Raw genomic sequence first — 16,873 nt, 5'->3', positions numbered from 1 at the left:
GACTATATTTTTCCATGTTTGGACATGTAAGTCCTAACAGCCATGGAACATTTAATAATATTTATTATTTAATAAACTTTATAATTTCAAATCATACCAAAACAAACAAAACAAGTTTCATTTCTCAATGAGGTATTGTACTATATGCTGGGATACTGATCCTTTAAAGGAAACTGGAAAAAAATCCTTAAGATTTTATACTGCCAACATTTATGTGTGCTGTCTTTTTTTAACCCTCTAACCCAGGGGTAGTCCATTCTAATGTTAAATAGCAACTAATTAACACTTACAAAAGCTGATTTTACATCTTATCCAAACACTTAGTACAGTTACTCTTCGGTTCAAAGATGGAGTGGACTACTTCTGCTCTAACCAAAGGGGTCAGTTAGTAATTTTTCCTGAACTTGCTTTTTGAAAATTTCATTTTTTTACTTCTATTCCAGACATTTTTTTCATTTGGCTAAATACTTTCTCTTTGACTGCATGGTATTTTATAATGCATCTTGCAATTGTTCACAAATAGTCTGGACCTGAATACCTATTCCCATTTTTGTAGAAAGAATCTTTTGTTTAATGTTACCCCAAGAAGAAAATCTAGTTTATGCCAAAATATTTTGTGTTTTAAAGTTGAAAATGAAGTCACAAATTTAGGTTCTTCATGCAGCAGATGGTTTCTTTTTCCTTTCAACACACAGAGTGCAAAATTCGATTTAGTCCATGATAACACACCCTAGGATGAGTGCAGTGCTTTCCTGCGATTAACTTCCATCCGTACACAAATGTGCCATGAAAGGCAGGCCTGGGGGTGCCATCTGCATACCCTGCGTTCTCTCCTCCAGCATGCCTGGATTCTGTATGAGAAAGATGGGACTGCAGAGCCCTGAATCACTGCCATCAGCTCCCTTCAACAAGCAGCAAGGTTCTATCACCATATTGTGCTCTAATCCACTCTAATATGACTGAAAAACAAATCGGAAATAATAATGTTGCAGAACTAAATGCTTAATTTTCAGTCATGTCCACGTTTTTCACTGCTCATCTGGTTTGAGGATTTTATTTTAATTCAGTGTGATTTATCCATGGCTCATTTTTTCTAACTCAACATTAGACTAGTCTCTCATAATATGCGATCATGACTAAGAAAGATCTTAAAATGGATATTTTCCAATAGCAGAGACTACAAAAGACCTGTTACAAAAAGCCAGCAGATCCACGTAAAGCTGCACCAGCCTGGATGTTAGAGCAAGTCACTTTTTTGTGCATCACTAATAGCAACTGCTGCTACTGAAGGAAAGATTAATAAACGCAGGTCCTACACGACTCATTTGTGATGTAACCTAGAAACACTTGTTCCAGGCAATGAAGATATCAGAAGTGCTCTTTTATAACAAAAAGAAACATTTGCTTAGTATTTAGAGGATGACATCATTTGACTGCCGGGAAACCATTAATCAAACAATCTTTCTACATGAGCGTCTTCAGTGACCTTTCTCTTAGTGGGCTACTGCATCTCATACTGAATGCAATGTAGAGAATTCAAGGCTATATGTGCATCTTTGTGCAAATAATGCATGCAGTAAGAAACGTACTCCATCATGTCCCAAAATACAGTTTATACAGCAATAGTTTGGAATTATCAGCATTACATATTTTAAAAAATAAAATATATCTATTTAACAATTAAATATAAAAGCAAAGAATTACAACAGTTATATACTATATACATGCTGATGACTACTGATGGCTAAAACATTGCACTGACATTTTCCTGTGCAAAGGTTTTAATCCAGGAAAGGTCTGTCCAAACTGCGACCAACTGCGTATTTCATAACCATATAACTCAATGCTCTGACACAGAACTAAAAAAATAATACAACTACGATTTGAGCTGCTATTCACTCAAACTGATGCAAATCAGTTAGGTAGCAACATGCTATAGCAATACTTAAACTTCAACAAGACACATATAAATGCTCTTGTTTTTTCACATTGTTGATTAATCATACCATTTCTGAAGTGCTATACAAGTATACACATATAAAAAGTTTCCCTCTTTTGCATGTCCTAGTTCAGTTGGTAGTGCATAATGATGCTGAGTACGGAATGAGTTAAAACAAGCAATTTCCCTTCTGATTTCCATTTGGTTGCCATGGACACCACCAGCAGAAGCAGGGTCATGCCTTAGAGAACTGATGTGGGGAAGTGGAAGTCACTAACTTGCAACAGTACCTTCTGGAAAACTGAAACAAATACACACATAACTCCAATAAACGATTTAAAGGAGCACAGCCTTGGAAAAACTAAATAACAAAAGGAAAAAAGATAATCCACACATAGGCAAATTAAGTCTCTGAAGCTCCATCTACCCACACATATAATGGATTCACTTTCACTTCTGGCCCACACCTAGCAACCAAGTTATCATAATAAAAGAGGAAAGAGAGGAAGGCACGCAGTTCTATTTCTACCTACACAAACACTCCTTCCTTCCAGAAGCAATTCACACGCAAGTAACCTGGCGACAAAACCACCCTTCTATTTTTGTGACAACAAAGAGAAAGTCAGACTAAATATTGTGATGAACGCCAACATAAATAAAAGGGCTTGTCTTTACTTTTTGTAACTAAAGGCCTGATGAGAGCCTCCCTTTCCCATTTCCTTCCACAACTGTTATTGTCAGTCTCAAAGGTTCCTAAATGTATAGGTTTTAAAAAACAATTTAGGAGATCTGATAAAAATAACCCTGGTTTTTGCAGACCTTAAAGTGGAGGCTTCTAGCTGTGCTGATACTTCAGTCATCAAAAGATAAAATGCTTTTAACACAGCTGTAAAAACTTTGATAAAGCTGTTTTTATTCCAATAACCATCACAATGCAATTACAAACAATTACAAACATATGGTCCTATAAAGATATAGATTTAAAATCTTCACTCTTTTAAGATGGATTAGATCTATTTTTTTAATCACAAAGTACAAACCTGAGGTACGCATCATTAGCAAGCAAAAGGACAGTCATTAAATTGCACATTACTAATCCACTAACATTTAAAAACACTGATGCAATTAGAGATGATGCATTTTTACACAGGTAGACAGGCTCAAAAGACATTTACCAAATAAGCAAATATTTAAAAAAAACTAGGCAGCTGAACAACTACTGTAACCAACATGATTCAGTGTGGTCACAAATGACATTCAAGAGCCATTTTCAACAATAAAGGTTTAATTTTTTTTAGATGAGAAGCCTTTGGCTCCATTTTGCCACTTGAGGTCAAACAACACTACAATGCTACAGTTTGAATTTTCTTTACATTGTTACCACAATTCACATGAGCCTGTCTCAGTACCAATTTAACACGTGTGTCATTTCTCTAAAAAGAAGAGCAAAGAAGACACCCAACTCATCTGTTAAGATGATCTAGAGCACAAAAAAGACATGGAAACTGGATTAAATCCTCCTTTCTCTGGACCTTTCATATTAAATTAGCAAACACTTAAATTCTACAGCTGTGACTCTATTTGGGCATATCACTACTCTGCTGGCTACCCAAGCTGATGGTAGCACAATAATGATAACAGACTGAGCCTGGATAATACAAGTTGATTGAATCAGAAAGAACTGTAATCCTTAAAATAACCCATCACACCTCACTTTTTACAAGAGGACAAAAGCAAATCTAGGTAATGATCTCTGGGGAGGAAGCTGCACTACCATTTCCCTCTGGAGCTTACTCTATAAAGTAGTGTGACAAACTGGTGAAGGGAACTGTAAATGTTTCTTTTTGTTTTGTATGAGTGGCCATGTAACGGGAGGTGTGTTTGGTTATGCAGTGAAGTTTTTACAGCACCATATCTGATGTTAAGTATAAACTGATATGTGCCCCATCCAGCTTTTAATTCAAGTTAAATTACAGCTGTACAGCAGGAAGATGTTGTAGGATCAAATTTTGAGGGTTTGTTATGAGGATTAATGGCATAATATTAATACTGTAGTGAAGAACTAAGTCCTTTCTCCAGGCCTATCTATTTCTCATCCACATTAGAGGAATGTGCACATACGGTAACACTGACACAGCCCTCCAAATCTATTCTCCCAGTATGTTGTTCCATTTAGCACAACCAAAAGTAGTACTTAACTACTAATACAGACCTTATCAGAGCATCATAAAATTTGCACATTGCCCTTGACAACATTATGATTTCCAAAGCAAAGACTCCTATATTAAGTTGACAACACTGAAACTAAAAAGTTCATGCTCCCCCATCAACGAACAAAGACTTAAAAAATGCAGGGCTAAAGATTTTTCCACTTAACAGCATGTCTTCCAAATTCCACTGTGCGGGTCATGTGCTTGAAGGGAGCCCACCCACTTCAAGGCAATAAACACCAAATCCTTCAGAAATCGCCAAAACAATTAAGGAGGCGACAAACTAAACAAAGGAAAAGTGACAAGTTCGTCTCGGTTTCCTTCAACATACTGCTTGCGCACAGCCTGTCCCCTCCAATTGACATCATGAACATCTGTGTACCTCGTGTGCTGGTAGCCAGGTCCGCCACTTTCTGAAAGGCGTCCAGGAAGGCCGCAGCTGCAACTACTGTAGTCCTGAAACAGATGTGGAGCACAGCTGGTTACAATCTTTAAGACTAAATTACAACACATGCTTAAAGTACATTCCCAGTGCTGCACACTAACACTTAGATAAGAACTATAGGGGCTGGAGGATTCATTCTTTTGCTTTCAGTTAGATCTTGGCCTTTAGGTTTAGCTGATAACATTTTTAAAAGAAAGCAAAGATACTAACTGGTAATACATTTGTCTGTCTGCCTTGGATCACAGTACCTTTAAACTATGTAAGTAAATACCATACATACCATATATATACAGTCTGTGATTTCAAACCTTGAGCTGCATTTTGACTGCAACTGAAAACCAAGTTATCTCCCATAAAGCAAGATTAACAGCACAGTATGGGCCAGTTTGACAGCAGGCATTATGCAAGAAATATTTATGCTTTTACGTAATGAGTGCTTATTTTGAAAGCAATGAAAAATGCTTTCAAAACTGAATAACTGTTGAAAGTAATGAAGACTGGTAATAAAACAAAAGGAGGAACATTCCACATTTGACCTGATTGCAACTGTCTATAAGGTCAACCAGGGTGTGTCGTATCACAAAACTCAGAGACAGGCATGAGAAATGACAGTTATGGCTCCACATAAGGATGAAAACTGAAGAAAAATTAAGAAAACACAGTTGGAGAACATTAAAGAGAAAATGTGCTATCTCACTGTAAATGCAATGTCTCCCTACAGTACATTTACTGTTTCTCTGTAATATGTTCAAAAAGAAAGGAAATTTAATCCTCCAATTAACAAAATTTATTTAATAGAGAAATACAAAAACTAATGCAGTCTGGGGTTAAAAGAAAAACATGCAAACCTTTCCCCTGATACAGATACAATGACTATTAAGTTTTGCTGTTTTTCAAACAATACATTCACAAATGAAAGAATTAAAAATCTCTTATAATCATGTTTTTTTTCACTTTCTAGAACTGCATTTCCTTTTCCGTTCCAGATATACACACACTCAATGAAGTTGACATGAACAGACAGCATTTTCTCATGGGTGGGGGCTTGAAAAAGCAGGAAATAATTGGATACAGCAAACATATGTAAAGGGAGAAACAAAGTCTTTTACCAAGAAGAAGAAGGTCAAAATGAAAGGCTTGTGGTGTGTTTCTAGATGGTTTCATCTTAAAATACGTATGGTGAAATACATTTGATTATACACAACTGACATTGCTTAGAAGTCCTGTGGGCAAATTTACTAAGTGAAGGCTTAATAGTTTTTTTTCCTTGGGAAGGGAAGATTACCTAAAATTCTCAGTAATTATAAAACATCCTTGTAACAAGAGTACAAAATTACAGATTTCAATGTGCTGGGCCTCATCGTTCGAAGTTTCAAAACATCCATTCCAAGGGTTCCACAAGTTTCCACAGTTATCCACATTCAACAGACTAAAAGTAGAACTTTTCATTTTATTTATGCACAGGGCTGGTTTCAATAACACTAGCTACTGTTTTAAAGAATACAAAGCAACAACTAACATTTTATATAGAAACTAAACAACCAAAAAATGAACAGGAGAAAAAAAACAAACAACAGATCTGTGATATAAAGTCAGAATAAAAATATCTGTCACATCTAAATATTTCAATTGATTGATCGCATATATACTGTGAGTTTTTATTTAAATTATATTAAGATATCCCATAATTATGATGAAATGCAAAACATCCTAAGATATAAAGATCCCATGGAAATGTTCATAAGTGTAGGACTGTTATTCCTAGTGACTTGGCTAAATTCCACTTAGGGCCTGTATGATCCAGCCTTCCAAACGTTTCCTGCTGATTTGAAGAAATATCTTACTTCTATACCTGATCTGCTGAACTGAAGTAGGCAGCCTCCTTATAAAGTGTGTCCCCGAGACAATAGTAAATACAGATGTTGGATATGGTTTGCAAATAATGAGAGTACTTTACATGACACATGACAATAAAGTGAACCAATTACCCAAGTTGAAACAGTGAGCAGTCAAACTGGAAACTGTCTCACACAAGGATAATGTTTCCTTACAACAGTTAGAAAACACAGAAAGAGACATTGTTATAACATAGCTAAACATGTATGTAAAGTAATACCCATAAACAAAAGTGGAAAGTCTATACTAATGCCTCACTAATCTTTTGATCTGAAATTTAAATTATATCAGTCCACAAAAAAAACAAAAAAACAAATTTCCCTTCACTGTTACTTACAATTTTAACTGTAGGATAAAACATTCTTTAGGAAGGGCGTTCAGCTTTCCTCAATGCCAGAATGTGGGACAGTAATTTGAAATGGATGATTGACAACCTAACTCTATTCTACTCAAATGATAGCAGTTAAAATAACAACAGAAAACTCTGTAACTACCGTTGAATTCTAAATTCTCCATTTAATCCACAGGATGAAAATTAATTTGGTTTGTTACTCCAGACCCAGATTATTAGTGAAGTGCTTCTAGATGTTCACTCAGCCCTGACAGGTGTGTTTTCATTTGAAGTGGCTAAATCAACCTATGCTGACAAAGCAAGGTTATCAAGATAGAATCGCTACCTTCAATACACAAGCAAAAAATAATAAATACATTATGTTCTAAAAAAATGTTGATGTAATTGTTCACCACTGAAACCATTTCACTATGTAGCGTAACATTTGACTTCTACTTCTTGTATAATAGAAAAGCAATTCAGGAAAATGAGAAATAAAAGCAAAAACAGTTTTCCCTATACATTTATTTTAAGAATGTGTTAATTTTGCAATCTGAAAATGTATCCTTCTGATTCTTTAAAAAGTAATAGTCCTCGGCTGAGTTCTGAACTAAGGCATAGCTCTTCATGGCTGGTTGTGAGGGTGAACTGTGAAGTCCCTGGTCAGTCCCAGCACTCAAATCCACTTATGTGTGTCCCCATGTGTCACAAGAGCTCAGGTCAGATGGAAAACACCGCAATTAAAGAGTCTGTGACATAGCTCACTTATTACCTACCTGAGCTGCGACTGAAGTTTTCCTGCCTTGTTAATGAAGTCCTCCCAGATTGGATAGCTGCTCTGTTGAGGCAAAGAAAAGGTAAATTGTTTTTCAGCAGTATTTCACTCCAACTCTCCAAGAAAAATGTGGCTATTCATGAATTTTAACACCAACTGATGTCTTCTCACAGATGAACCCTCACAGGAAAACCAGTAATTTCCACAAACGCACGGACAAAGTTAAAAAGGGGATATCAAATGGTAACTGTATTAACTTCCACCTTCAAACAAAAACCTAAAATCAACACCCTAGCAAAAAACAAATAAAAAATAAAATCACTGTCTGAAAGTGGTGGCCTGTAGCCATTTAATATGACATAAACCAACAGCTTTGCTTGCTAAGGAAGGCCAGAGTATACTGTTGATAGTTTTGGTTAATTTTTTTGAAGAGTACATTAAGCATCCTTTGTTCATTATTCACATTTCAGGTTTTCCAGTGAAATGTGAAGACATCTGTTAATGGATGCAGTGGCTTGGTGATGCTGTCATTCTTTATTTACAGCCACCTAAAGTACAAGAGATGAAGACCAGCACCCTATATGGTCCTCTAGGCATTAAAGTTGGACACCGTCAGTAAATAAATAGCTCTAGTAAAAAGAGAGAATACTCCATCATACTAGAGAACAGCCATTATGTGAAGAACTTCATAACAGTTGAATTAGAAATTCCTCAGGTCAAGGTGTGGTAGGTAGCACTGTATTTTCTTTTAAAAAAAACAGGACAGCAAAGGTACAAGTAAAAGAATAAAAATGTCTAATTGTATTGAAAAATATGCCAGTTAAAATAAAGTTTTAATCCATCCTCCTATTTTCTAACCACTTAATCTAAGTCACGGCAAAGCCAGTGCCTGTTCCATCAAGCAATGTATGCAAAGTGGGATACACCCAGGATGGAACACCAGTCTATCAGAGGGCACACAGAGACATACACTCACACCAGGGCCAGTGTTCCCAGACGTCAACTAACCTACCAGTATGTTACTGGACTGTAGGAGGAAACTGGAGTATGTGAAGAAATCCCTTGTGAACACAGACAGAGCATGCTAACCATTGTGCCATCATGCCACCTTTTATGCATATTTTTATGAAGTAAATAAAAACAGTGTCAGAATTTTGTTCCAAAGAGAATAAAACTGACTGTATACATTTTAAGCAGTTAACTTAATACTTATGCAACACTGAACTAAAATACATTATGCAATACTCCACACATTATCAGTAAGACACTTATGCTGGGGAGACTACCTTGCATGCCTTCGGGAGATGGGTGGGAACTGGAGAACCCGCATTGCTCACAAGAACTTAGTTCAAATCTTAAAACATCATCTCAAAGTTTTGCTCAAATGTTATTAATGATTCTAATATGTGTCCACATATATATGATCACAAATAAAAAACATTTCAAACATTTTAGTTTCTAGTCTCTAACGGTCTTATTTTTTCCCAGCTGTGTTCTTAATCATGACAAAAAAAAATCTAATGAAAACTACTGCAATTCCTGCACATATGGAGTGTGTACATAGCATTTTCTATGTACTCATACACAATAACACACAAAGTGGGTATCACTTTGTCACACTCCATTTACACCCAACAGAAAAAGCTCTACTGCCGAGCCAAGGGCTGGCACAAGGTCACAAGGTGACAGAGTCTCACCTGCTGAGAATTGCCTGTGCTAAACACGTCCTACTTCCAAAGCCATTATTGCACTGCTCTGACTGGATTCAGTCAGTTAAGAAGGCTATCAATGGTGGAAAAGTCAGTGCACTGAATTGTCAAGATATTTCATACAATCAGGTGGAAATTGTTTTAGTAGAGAAGATTTGGTTCTCCAGCAGCTCAGCCAACAAAGGTGCTTGCTCAGAGGGTAGGTTAAGCCCTAGAGCACAGAGGCCCCTGGTTCGAGACTCACTGAGACTTGGATTCCCATAGCACTAGCATACTATTAGCCAAGCACCAGGACTGAGTGGGCTGAGGTTAGTCAGGGGTTTCACAATGTGCTGCAAACCTCATCTCTGGGGTATAGCAGGCACCTCCGAGTGCCCCTTATAGACATCACATTTAAAATTGTTTTCCAAGTGATTTAGGTTGTTCTACAAACAGCAAGATCTATTCACATGTTTATATTACACACACAGAACTGTCATTCCTTGATTTATCTTTCAGAAGTCTTAAGAATAATATATGAAGTTTGCAGAACCATTTAATAAAATGGCATCAACCCTATACAGATACCTTTCCTTATGCTGTATATAACCAAGTAACCATCTGTGGAAAGGAAACAAAATTCTGATGGTCGGAAGTATTTTGATACACTGTCATTCCCTCCTGTGACTGTTCATTATAAACTGATCACCTATTAAAAGCTGCTCAGTCACTAATAAGGGACCCACTCCCAGTCTCTACTCAACTGTCTGCACCCTGACGTTGGGCATTAAAAAAGCTTATCAATCAAATGCATTGTTGATGAAGAATGTAGTCTGAAAATTACCAGAAGATGAAGGTGTCCCAAGGAACAGGATGGGGGAACCACTGTCTTAAAATGATTGGTTGAATTTGAATTAAGCTTAGGCTGCAAAAACTGTCCTTTTGTCTTTTAGTTTTCATAAAAAGCACTGCATAAAACAGTTGTATAATCTTCATTTCAGTGCATAACTCAAATAGCCAGATGTTACAAAGGTGGAGCGCATCCATACTTGGACACGACTTCAATATGGGAATTTCAAAACAAGTCACTGTGCAGAATTAATGCTGTGAAGTAAAGATTGTCCATTTGGTTAGGTTAATTCTAATGTGGATGTCTACAGAGAAAAAAAATACCGTATACAGATCACAATCAAGTGTTCTTGCACTGAACTCAATGCAAACAAAATTAAAAGATTTGTGAAGGACATTTAATCAGTAATGCTTTGAAAGATCATCTTGAATTCATTTAAAGTGAGTCTTTCAGACAGAAAAGGGTCTTTCTGACTTCAGGACCTTCTGGTTACTGCTCTAGTTCAGCTCAATTTAACTTACTAATTAACTCGGTGTTTCTCAACCTTTGGGTCGCCTGATATGCAGATGAGTCTCGGGAGATGTCTATGAACTGTTATTATGGATCCCACTGGAGTTCTAGGCAAGGAAATCTGAACTACATTACATTAAAAAAAGTTGAAATTGGTTTTGAAACATACCATAATTTAAATATATTTAATTTGGAGCTCCACTCTTGCTCATGAAAACAAAGTGTGCGCCCTATACTCTGAAAGTAATCATGACAACTTGCACAACCGCTCGTTACCCAAATGCAACCTGTCAAACCAACATCACCCACTGTTCCGGGCCATGGTGGCTAGCGTTATGCGTCATAGTTATTAAGTCAGTTATTAATTTCTTCGTCCGGTCGCCTCCAACTCTACACCGACATCTGCCAGTGAAACCGATGTTGAACCCGAGACCCTGAAGTGTAAATGTGCACGGAAATATAACGAATAGTTTCTTCAGTACGGATTTACGTGTATCTGGGAAAACAACGAGGAAAAGCCTGAATGCCTACTGTGCGGTAATGTACTCTCCACAGAGAGTATGACACCAAACAAACTCAAAAGACACTTCGAGACCACTCACAAGAAATAATTGGGCAAGCCAAGATCTTTTTTTGAAAGCGTTGAGTTGAATAGGCAGCATATGCGGTTTAGAAAACCCATGACGGTTAACGAGAGGGCTTCGAGCGCGTCTTTTACCGCACTGCTAAATCTATGAAGTCACATACCATTGCTGAGACTCTGATACTGTCAGCAGCTACTGACATGGTAAAAATGGTGTGGGGAGAGAAAATGAACGGGTGCCCAAGACAGTCCAGTTTCTCTCACTGATTTCTCTCATTCTCTGACTGATCAGGCAGGGATTGCTGACAGCATATGCTTGATGGATATTGAGCTTAATTACCTGATTAATGTATACCTGCATAATGCTATAGTAAAAATGTTTTATTTTCTATTACACATTTATGGACATGGTTGAAAAGCACTGGGTTTGGTTGGTTTGGTAAATATACGTCATGCTTTGTGAGCTCTACATTACCTGTGTTTTGTGTGTGGTGTGGCTACTTATGTGAAATTGTTATTCATGACACAATTAAAATAAAAGGAAAGGGATAAACATGCTTTTATACATGTTAGAAATCTGTTGTGGTATAATATAGAAGTGTTATCTATAGTAGCCTTTTGTTGACAAAGTATTCTGACTCAGCCCACGAACCCCACTTGATTTTCCCATTTGGCTCACTTGTTAGGGTAACTGAATAACTCTGTTCTAATTAGTGGGGTCACGAGAATTTGGGTACCTAAAAACGGGGCACAGGCCAAAAAAGGTTGAGACGCCCCAAATTAACTACTGTGTACTTAATGATTAAAACTGGTCATACCTGGAAATGTTAGAAAACTTGTTTTATATTCTAAAATTCATAACTTGAAGCCCCATACGTAGGAGTGTGGGACAATCAAAGACCTCTGGATGACCAACGTTAAATTAATCTGGATTGAAAACAGACACGGGTCACGAGAACTGGGAAAATGCTTTACGTAAATCTATCCATATTAATACATACAAAGGCAAATACTAAAATACGTCTAACTAAAAACTAATGAATGCCTAAAAGTCGCTATCCCGGTCCAGCATTCCAAGTGGACAGAGTTGACATTCTTTTCTTTTACGGTAACCATGCTGAAATGTACCTTCACTTCAACAATACACCGTGGAAAAGTCATATTAATCTAGAAAAGTCCAAAAATAAAATATAAATTCCTCCTCCACCTTGAAAAGAGAAGGGACCGTCAAAAAAAAAAAACGTCAATACGTGAATATAAAGACCGGACTTTCTAACTGCACACATCGATATACAGAGCTGCATGTGAGCGCTTGAGCTCAAACTGCTTCTCACTACTGTCAAAGTATTACTTGTAAATGTACACCTGCAGGATAAACAAAACAAAATACGCAAAGGAATAAAAACAGTACAGCACCATCTTCAGCGAAGTAAATGTTGTTTAATAAAACAGTATTTCTTTGACAATTAAGCTCGATGTACAGTAGATGGGCTACTGCATAATAACGTCCACACACCTACTCAAAATGCAGATGTGTTGTTTATAACTTTCACCAATCACCCTGAAGAATGATGAACCACCCTTTTATACGCGTTTAGCTCATCTCACGATCTGCCGATCGGTACAACAAATTGATCTTCATTATTTCTAAGAAGACATGGCACCTGTTCGTTTTACGGTGACCTTTCACATTTCGCAAAGTCTCTTCTTGGAGCGTGCCAGTGAATCTGTCACTCAGCTTTACTCGGTACAAACAATAACAAGCGCCTTTTTAAACGAATCTATTGTACTTCCGAGTTGGTGGCTGTATTAGCGGCCTAATTTGGGGGGGGCGTCTCCTACTTAATCACTTCGCTTCTCTAACAGCCATTGACTTCATTGTTGGGTATCATCACCCCAATGTACTTTGTCCAGCTCACCCTTGCTGCAACTACCCTGTGTGGCCGAGCGCAGCTGCCATTTTCAACATTCCGCAACTTCGGAACAGGTGTGGAGAGACAGACGAGGCGAGACGCCTCTCTTTCGATCTCAGGTGCTTCCCTAAACGCTGTATCTTTCAGTTCAGGTAGGGAATATTTCTAAGTTTTAGCATGTGTGCAAATGTGCACTTTCCCTGTCGTTATCTGAAAACGGTCGGTTAGGTTGATTTGTCTGTTCAAACTAAAATGCATAAGAACAAACATACGGTTGCTTTGACAAACTAAAGAAAATCAGATTAATAAACATGCATACTGTTATTCAATTCTTACATGTATGCATCAGTTCTGTCGTTAGTCCTAGAACTATTTAGGTTAAAAATGCAAAATAGTAAAGCACATTTAATGTGGATGGATAAACTTCACCGCTGCATCAAAAACCACCTCAGATTTGTATAGCGCCTCTGTTGCCGTAACCGTAGGAGATGACGACAGGCATAATTTTTCCCCCGAGTAAAAACAATGCAGTCATACAGCCCCACAGTCTGTGAAGCAATAAAAACATAAAATTCCAAATAAATCCAAAACTCAAGATATTCATCAGCAGGTTTTTGGTGTAATTTGTCTAACGCATTGTGATAATGGATTTGGAAATGTGAGATTCTAAGTACTATGACACAGTCTGTGTAAATCTAGTCCTACAGTACATAAGCTACTGAATGTCAGCTCACCTACACCTTTAACTTCCACTAAATAGGGAAAAAGCATGACGTAATGGTAACGCATAAAACAAGGTTGTTCAGCTTAAGTCTCATTTAACTTGATTACATTTTATTACCTTCATATCGCTGATGACGGTTTGAAAAAGTCCTCCAAGCGCACTGCATTCCTTTTCCATAACAGCCTCCATTTTCCCAGCTTGGACCCGGGTTAAAAAGGCTACGGTACTCGAAAACCCGTTGTTTTTATTCTTGCAAAAATAAAATCAGGGTGATTGGAGAGATTCTTAGAGATTTCCCCCCATGAATAATTATAACAACAAAGATAAAAAAAACTTTATATACAGCTAAAAGAACTGAAACACCAGCTAGGTTATCGATAAGGCTCAGCACAGCTCTCCCAAACAAGGGAGTGGAAGCACCGAGTGATAAGATTACAAATCCATGTTACAGTCCATGTTTCCATGTTTCTGCTTCAGAAAACATCCCGAACCGATTAGAAAGCCGAAAAGGCGAGAGAGAGATGGTGAAAACTACCGGAATCCAATTCAAAGGATCGAAACAACAACAAACGCAAAATTCCTGCAGAGCTCCCCCAGCTGCTTCACAATGCGACGCACCGCAGCTGAAGAGGCACAGAATCCTCTTGGAGGAGTGCGCGTCCACCGGTCATCGGCGGCGCGCTGCCGTACAACCCCGCCTCTCTTCGTAACAGCCTACAGGAGCGCCAGCCGATTTAAAAGAACTACAGTGTGTAGGATTTAAACTAGGCATGTACTTGTTACCTGAAAGCTTTTTTTTATTCCTGTTATTTAATAATAACATTTTGCAATACTAATTCGAAATAGGTGTACTGATATATTAGTATTTCAATCGTCACCACTGTTTTATTTTTAAAACGTATGTGCTTCCAACAAAACGTAAAATTGTCGTTTGTGTTTAAACTTCAAATGTTATAGAAATAAATCACTGAGGTGGTTGGAGTCCTTAACGGATATTATCAATCCCCGTGAAGTACAGGATATGGAATGAAAAATGATGTGATTTCTAAAAATGCAGGAGGTGCTGTGGTTGTTACTGGCGGCTATCACTGGCAATTATTTTGAATTACGTTAAAACCCTTAGAATTTGGACGTCCTAGTCAATTAGCTTGACTAACCGCTCTTGAATTCACGGGAGAGCTAGAGAGAATTTAAGCACATCTCCCACAATGTGACGTTTCCGTCTGTCTGCATTTGTTCACACTGCGAGATCATGCAGGACACAGCAGGAAGGAATGACGCAGCTTCTGTAGATAACACTCCAGGCAGACGGCTAACCATCACGTTACTGGTACATTGAATATCAGTGAAAGACTGGTGATGTATTTTTCTTTTTTCCTCAATGTGTCAAGACAAACTCCTTTTCGTTTTATACTACATCCAAGTAAGAAAAATATGTATGTAGGTATGTATTTCATCTCACTAATAATTAATAATTGCTTACACTTACTGTATATAGTGCTTTTCTGGACACTTCACTCAAAACACTTTACAGGTAATGGGGACTCCTCTCCACCACCAATGTGCACCACCCACCTGGATGATGTGACGGCAACCATAGTGCACCAGAACGCTCACCACACACCAGATATCAGTAGGGAGGAGAACAGAGTGATGAAGCTAGTTCATAGATGGGTGGTGATTCGTAAAGGCCAATGGGAAATTTGGATGCCAGGATGCCACCCCTACTCTTTTTGAGAAGCACCCTGCACTTTTTAATCACCACAGAGAGTCAGGATGTCAGTTTAACATCTCATGCAAAGGACTACACCTTTTTTTTACAGTATGGTGTCCCTGTCACTATACCGGGGCATCAGGACCCACACAGAACGCAGGGTGAGTGCCCCCTACTGGCCCCATTAACAACACTTCTGGCAGCAACCTTAGTTTTTCCCAGAAGGTCTCTTATCCAGGTACTGACCAGGCTCACACCTGCTTACCTTCAGTGGGCTGCTGACCATAAATAGCCATGGTCTTTATATATTGTCTATTATGGTATGCTCCACACTACTTTTGTATCCAGGGTTCATTTCTTGCCCAGCATGAGCTGAATGGCAAATTGGACTGAGATGTTGGAAAAAGAAATTTCACTAAAACCTGAACCAATCCACTAACATTTGTAGAAATGCTGTTGAGGCTTTAGTTTTACAGTGGAAAATAAACCAAAATGGTAACTTGGCTACATTGAAATCTACACTTTTAAATGAGACTTACATTTGGCAAATGCTGCTACCAATTATTTCTAACAGTAATTTCTATGGTGAACATTGCCTAGAATTACATAATGAGAAAGACTGCTTGTAAACTGTGAAATAATGTAAGTAATGACATTGACAATTTCAAGTGGGTCATTGATAGCAAATTTACATAGGACTTTAAAAATCTTATGTACTCCATGTTTTAGATTATTAATGAAAATTACTTGGGACACCTTTTTTTTAACAGAACACTTTTTAATTTAAACCCAGACATACACCGCCTAGCTTATAAATCGCTACAAGTATGAATTAAAACACTAATAGCCATGCAAAGGAGCAGGTAACTGGTTTATTCTGTGCTGAAAAGAAATGAAAGAAACACAACGTTTCGGCACAACGTTGTTTCCTTTCCTTACAGCATGGAATAAACCTGTTACCTGTTCCTTTGCAGCCTACGCTTGCTGACGCAGCTACCTACTTGAACTACTACCATACTATTAGTTGTATACTAATAGCTGTACTATGAAAAATGCGCTGCTCAACTCTGCTTTAATACTTACGGAGACACGGTATAAAGTGTTTTGAATACTCTGCTTATAATTTAATTAGGTTATATTTCCCTCTAGCGAAAATAGTCGGTACTGCGGGGAAAAAAATAACTGGCTCCGCTTCCCCCCGAAAGTGTATTGGAAAAAGACGGATGGATCAATTGCTATGTGCATTTCTAATCGAGCTTGTGCTAATCATCCTCCTGTACATTCCTTAGAAAATG

The 16,873-nt window shown here is 37.8% G+C and overlaps 1 protein-coding gene across 7 annotated transcripts in view; it reads right to left on the bottom strand.

Annotated features, from left to right (window-relative positions):
- LOC102697438 (MTSS I-BAR domain containing 1) overlaps positions 1 to 14,346 on the bottom strand; it is a 71,126-nt gene extending 56,780 nt beyond the window's left edge. For all 7 annotated transcript variants that reach the window (XM_015357662.2, XM_015357665.2, XM_015357664.2 and 4 more), the window contains exons 1-3: positions 13,982 to 14,346; positions 7,598 to 7,659; positions 4,532 to 4,605 (exon numbers count right to left, since the gene is read on the bottom strand). In XM_015357662.2, coding sequence (XP_015213148.2) covers positions 4,532 to 4,605; positions 7,598 to 7,659; positions 13,982 to 14,053 — 208 coding nt within the window. In that variant the 5' untranslated portion in view covers positions 14,054 to 14,346. The remainder of the gene's footprint in view (positions 1 to 4,531; positions 4,606 to 7,597; positions 7,660 to 13,981) is intronic.
- Positions 14,347 to 16,873: the final 2,527 nt, after the last annotated feature.

This window comes from Lepisosteus oculatus, chromosome 10, assembly GCF_040954835.1.
Source record: "Lepisosteus oculatus isolate fLepOcu1 chromosome 10, fLepOcu1.hap2, whole genome shotgun sequence".
NCBI lineage: Eukaryota > Metazoa > Chordata > Actinopteri > Semionotiformes > Lepisosteidae > Lepisosteus > Lepisosteus oculatus.
This window is presented reverse-complemented; position numbering and strand designations above follow the sequence as displayed.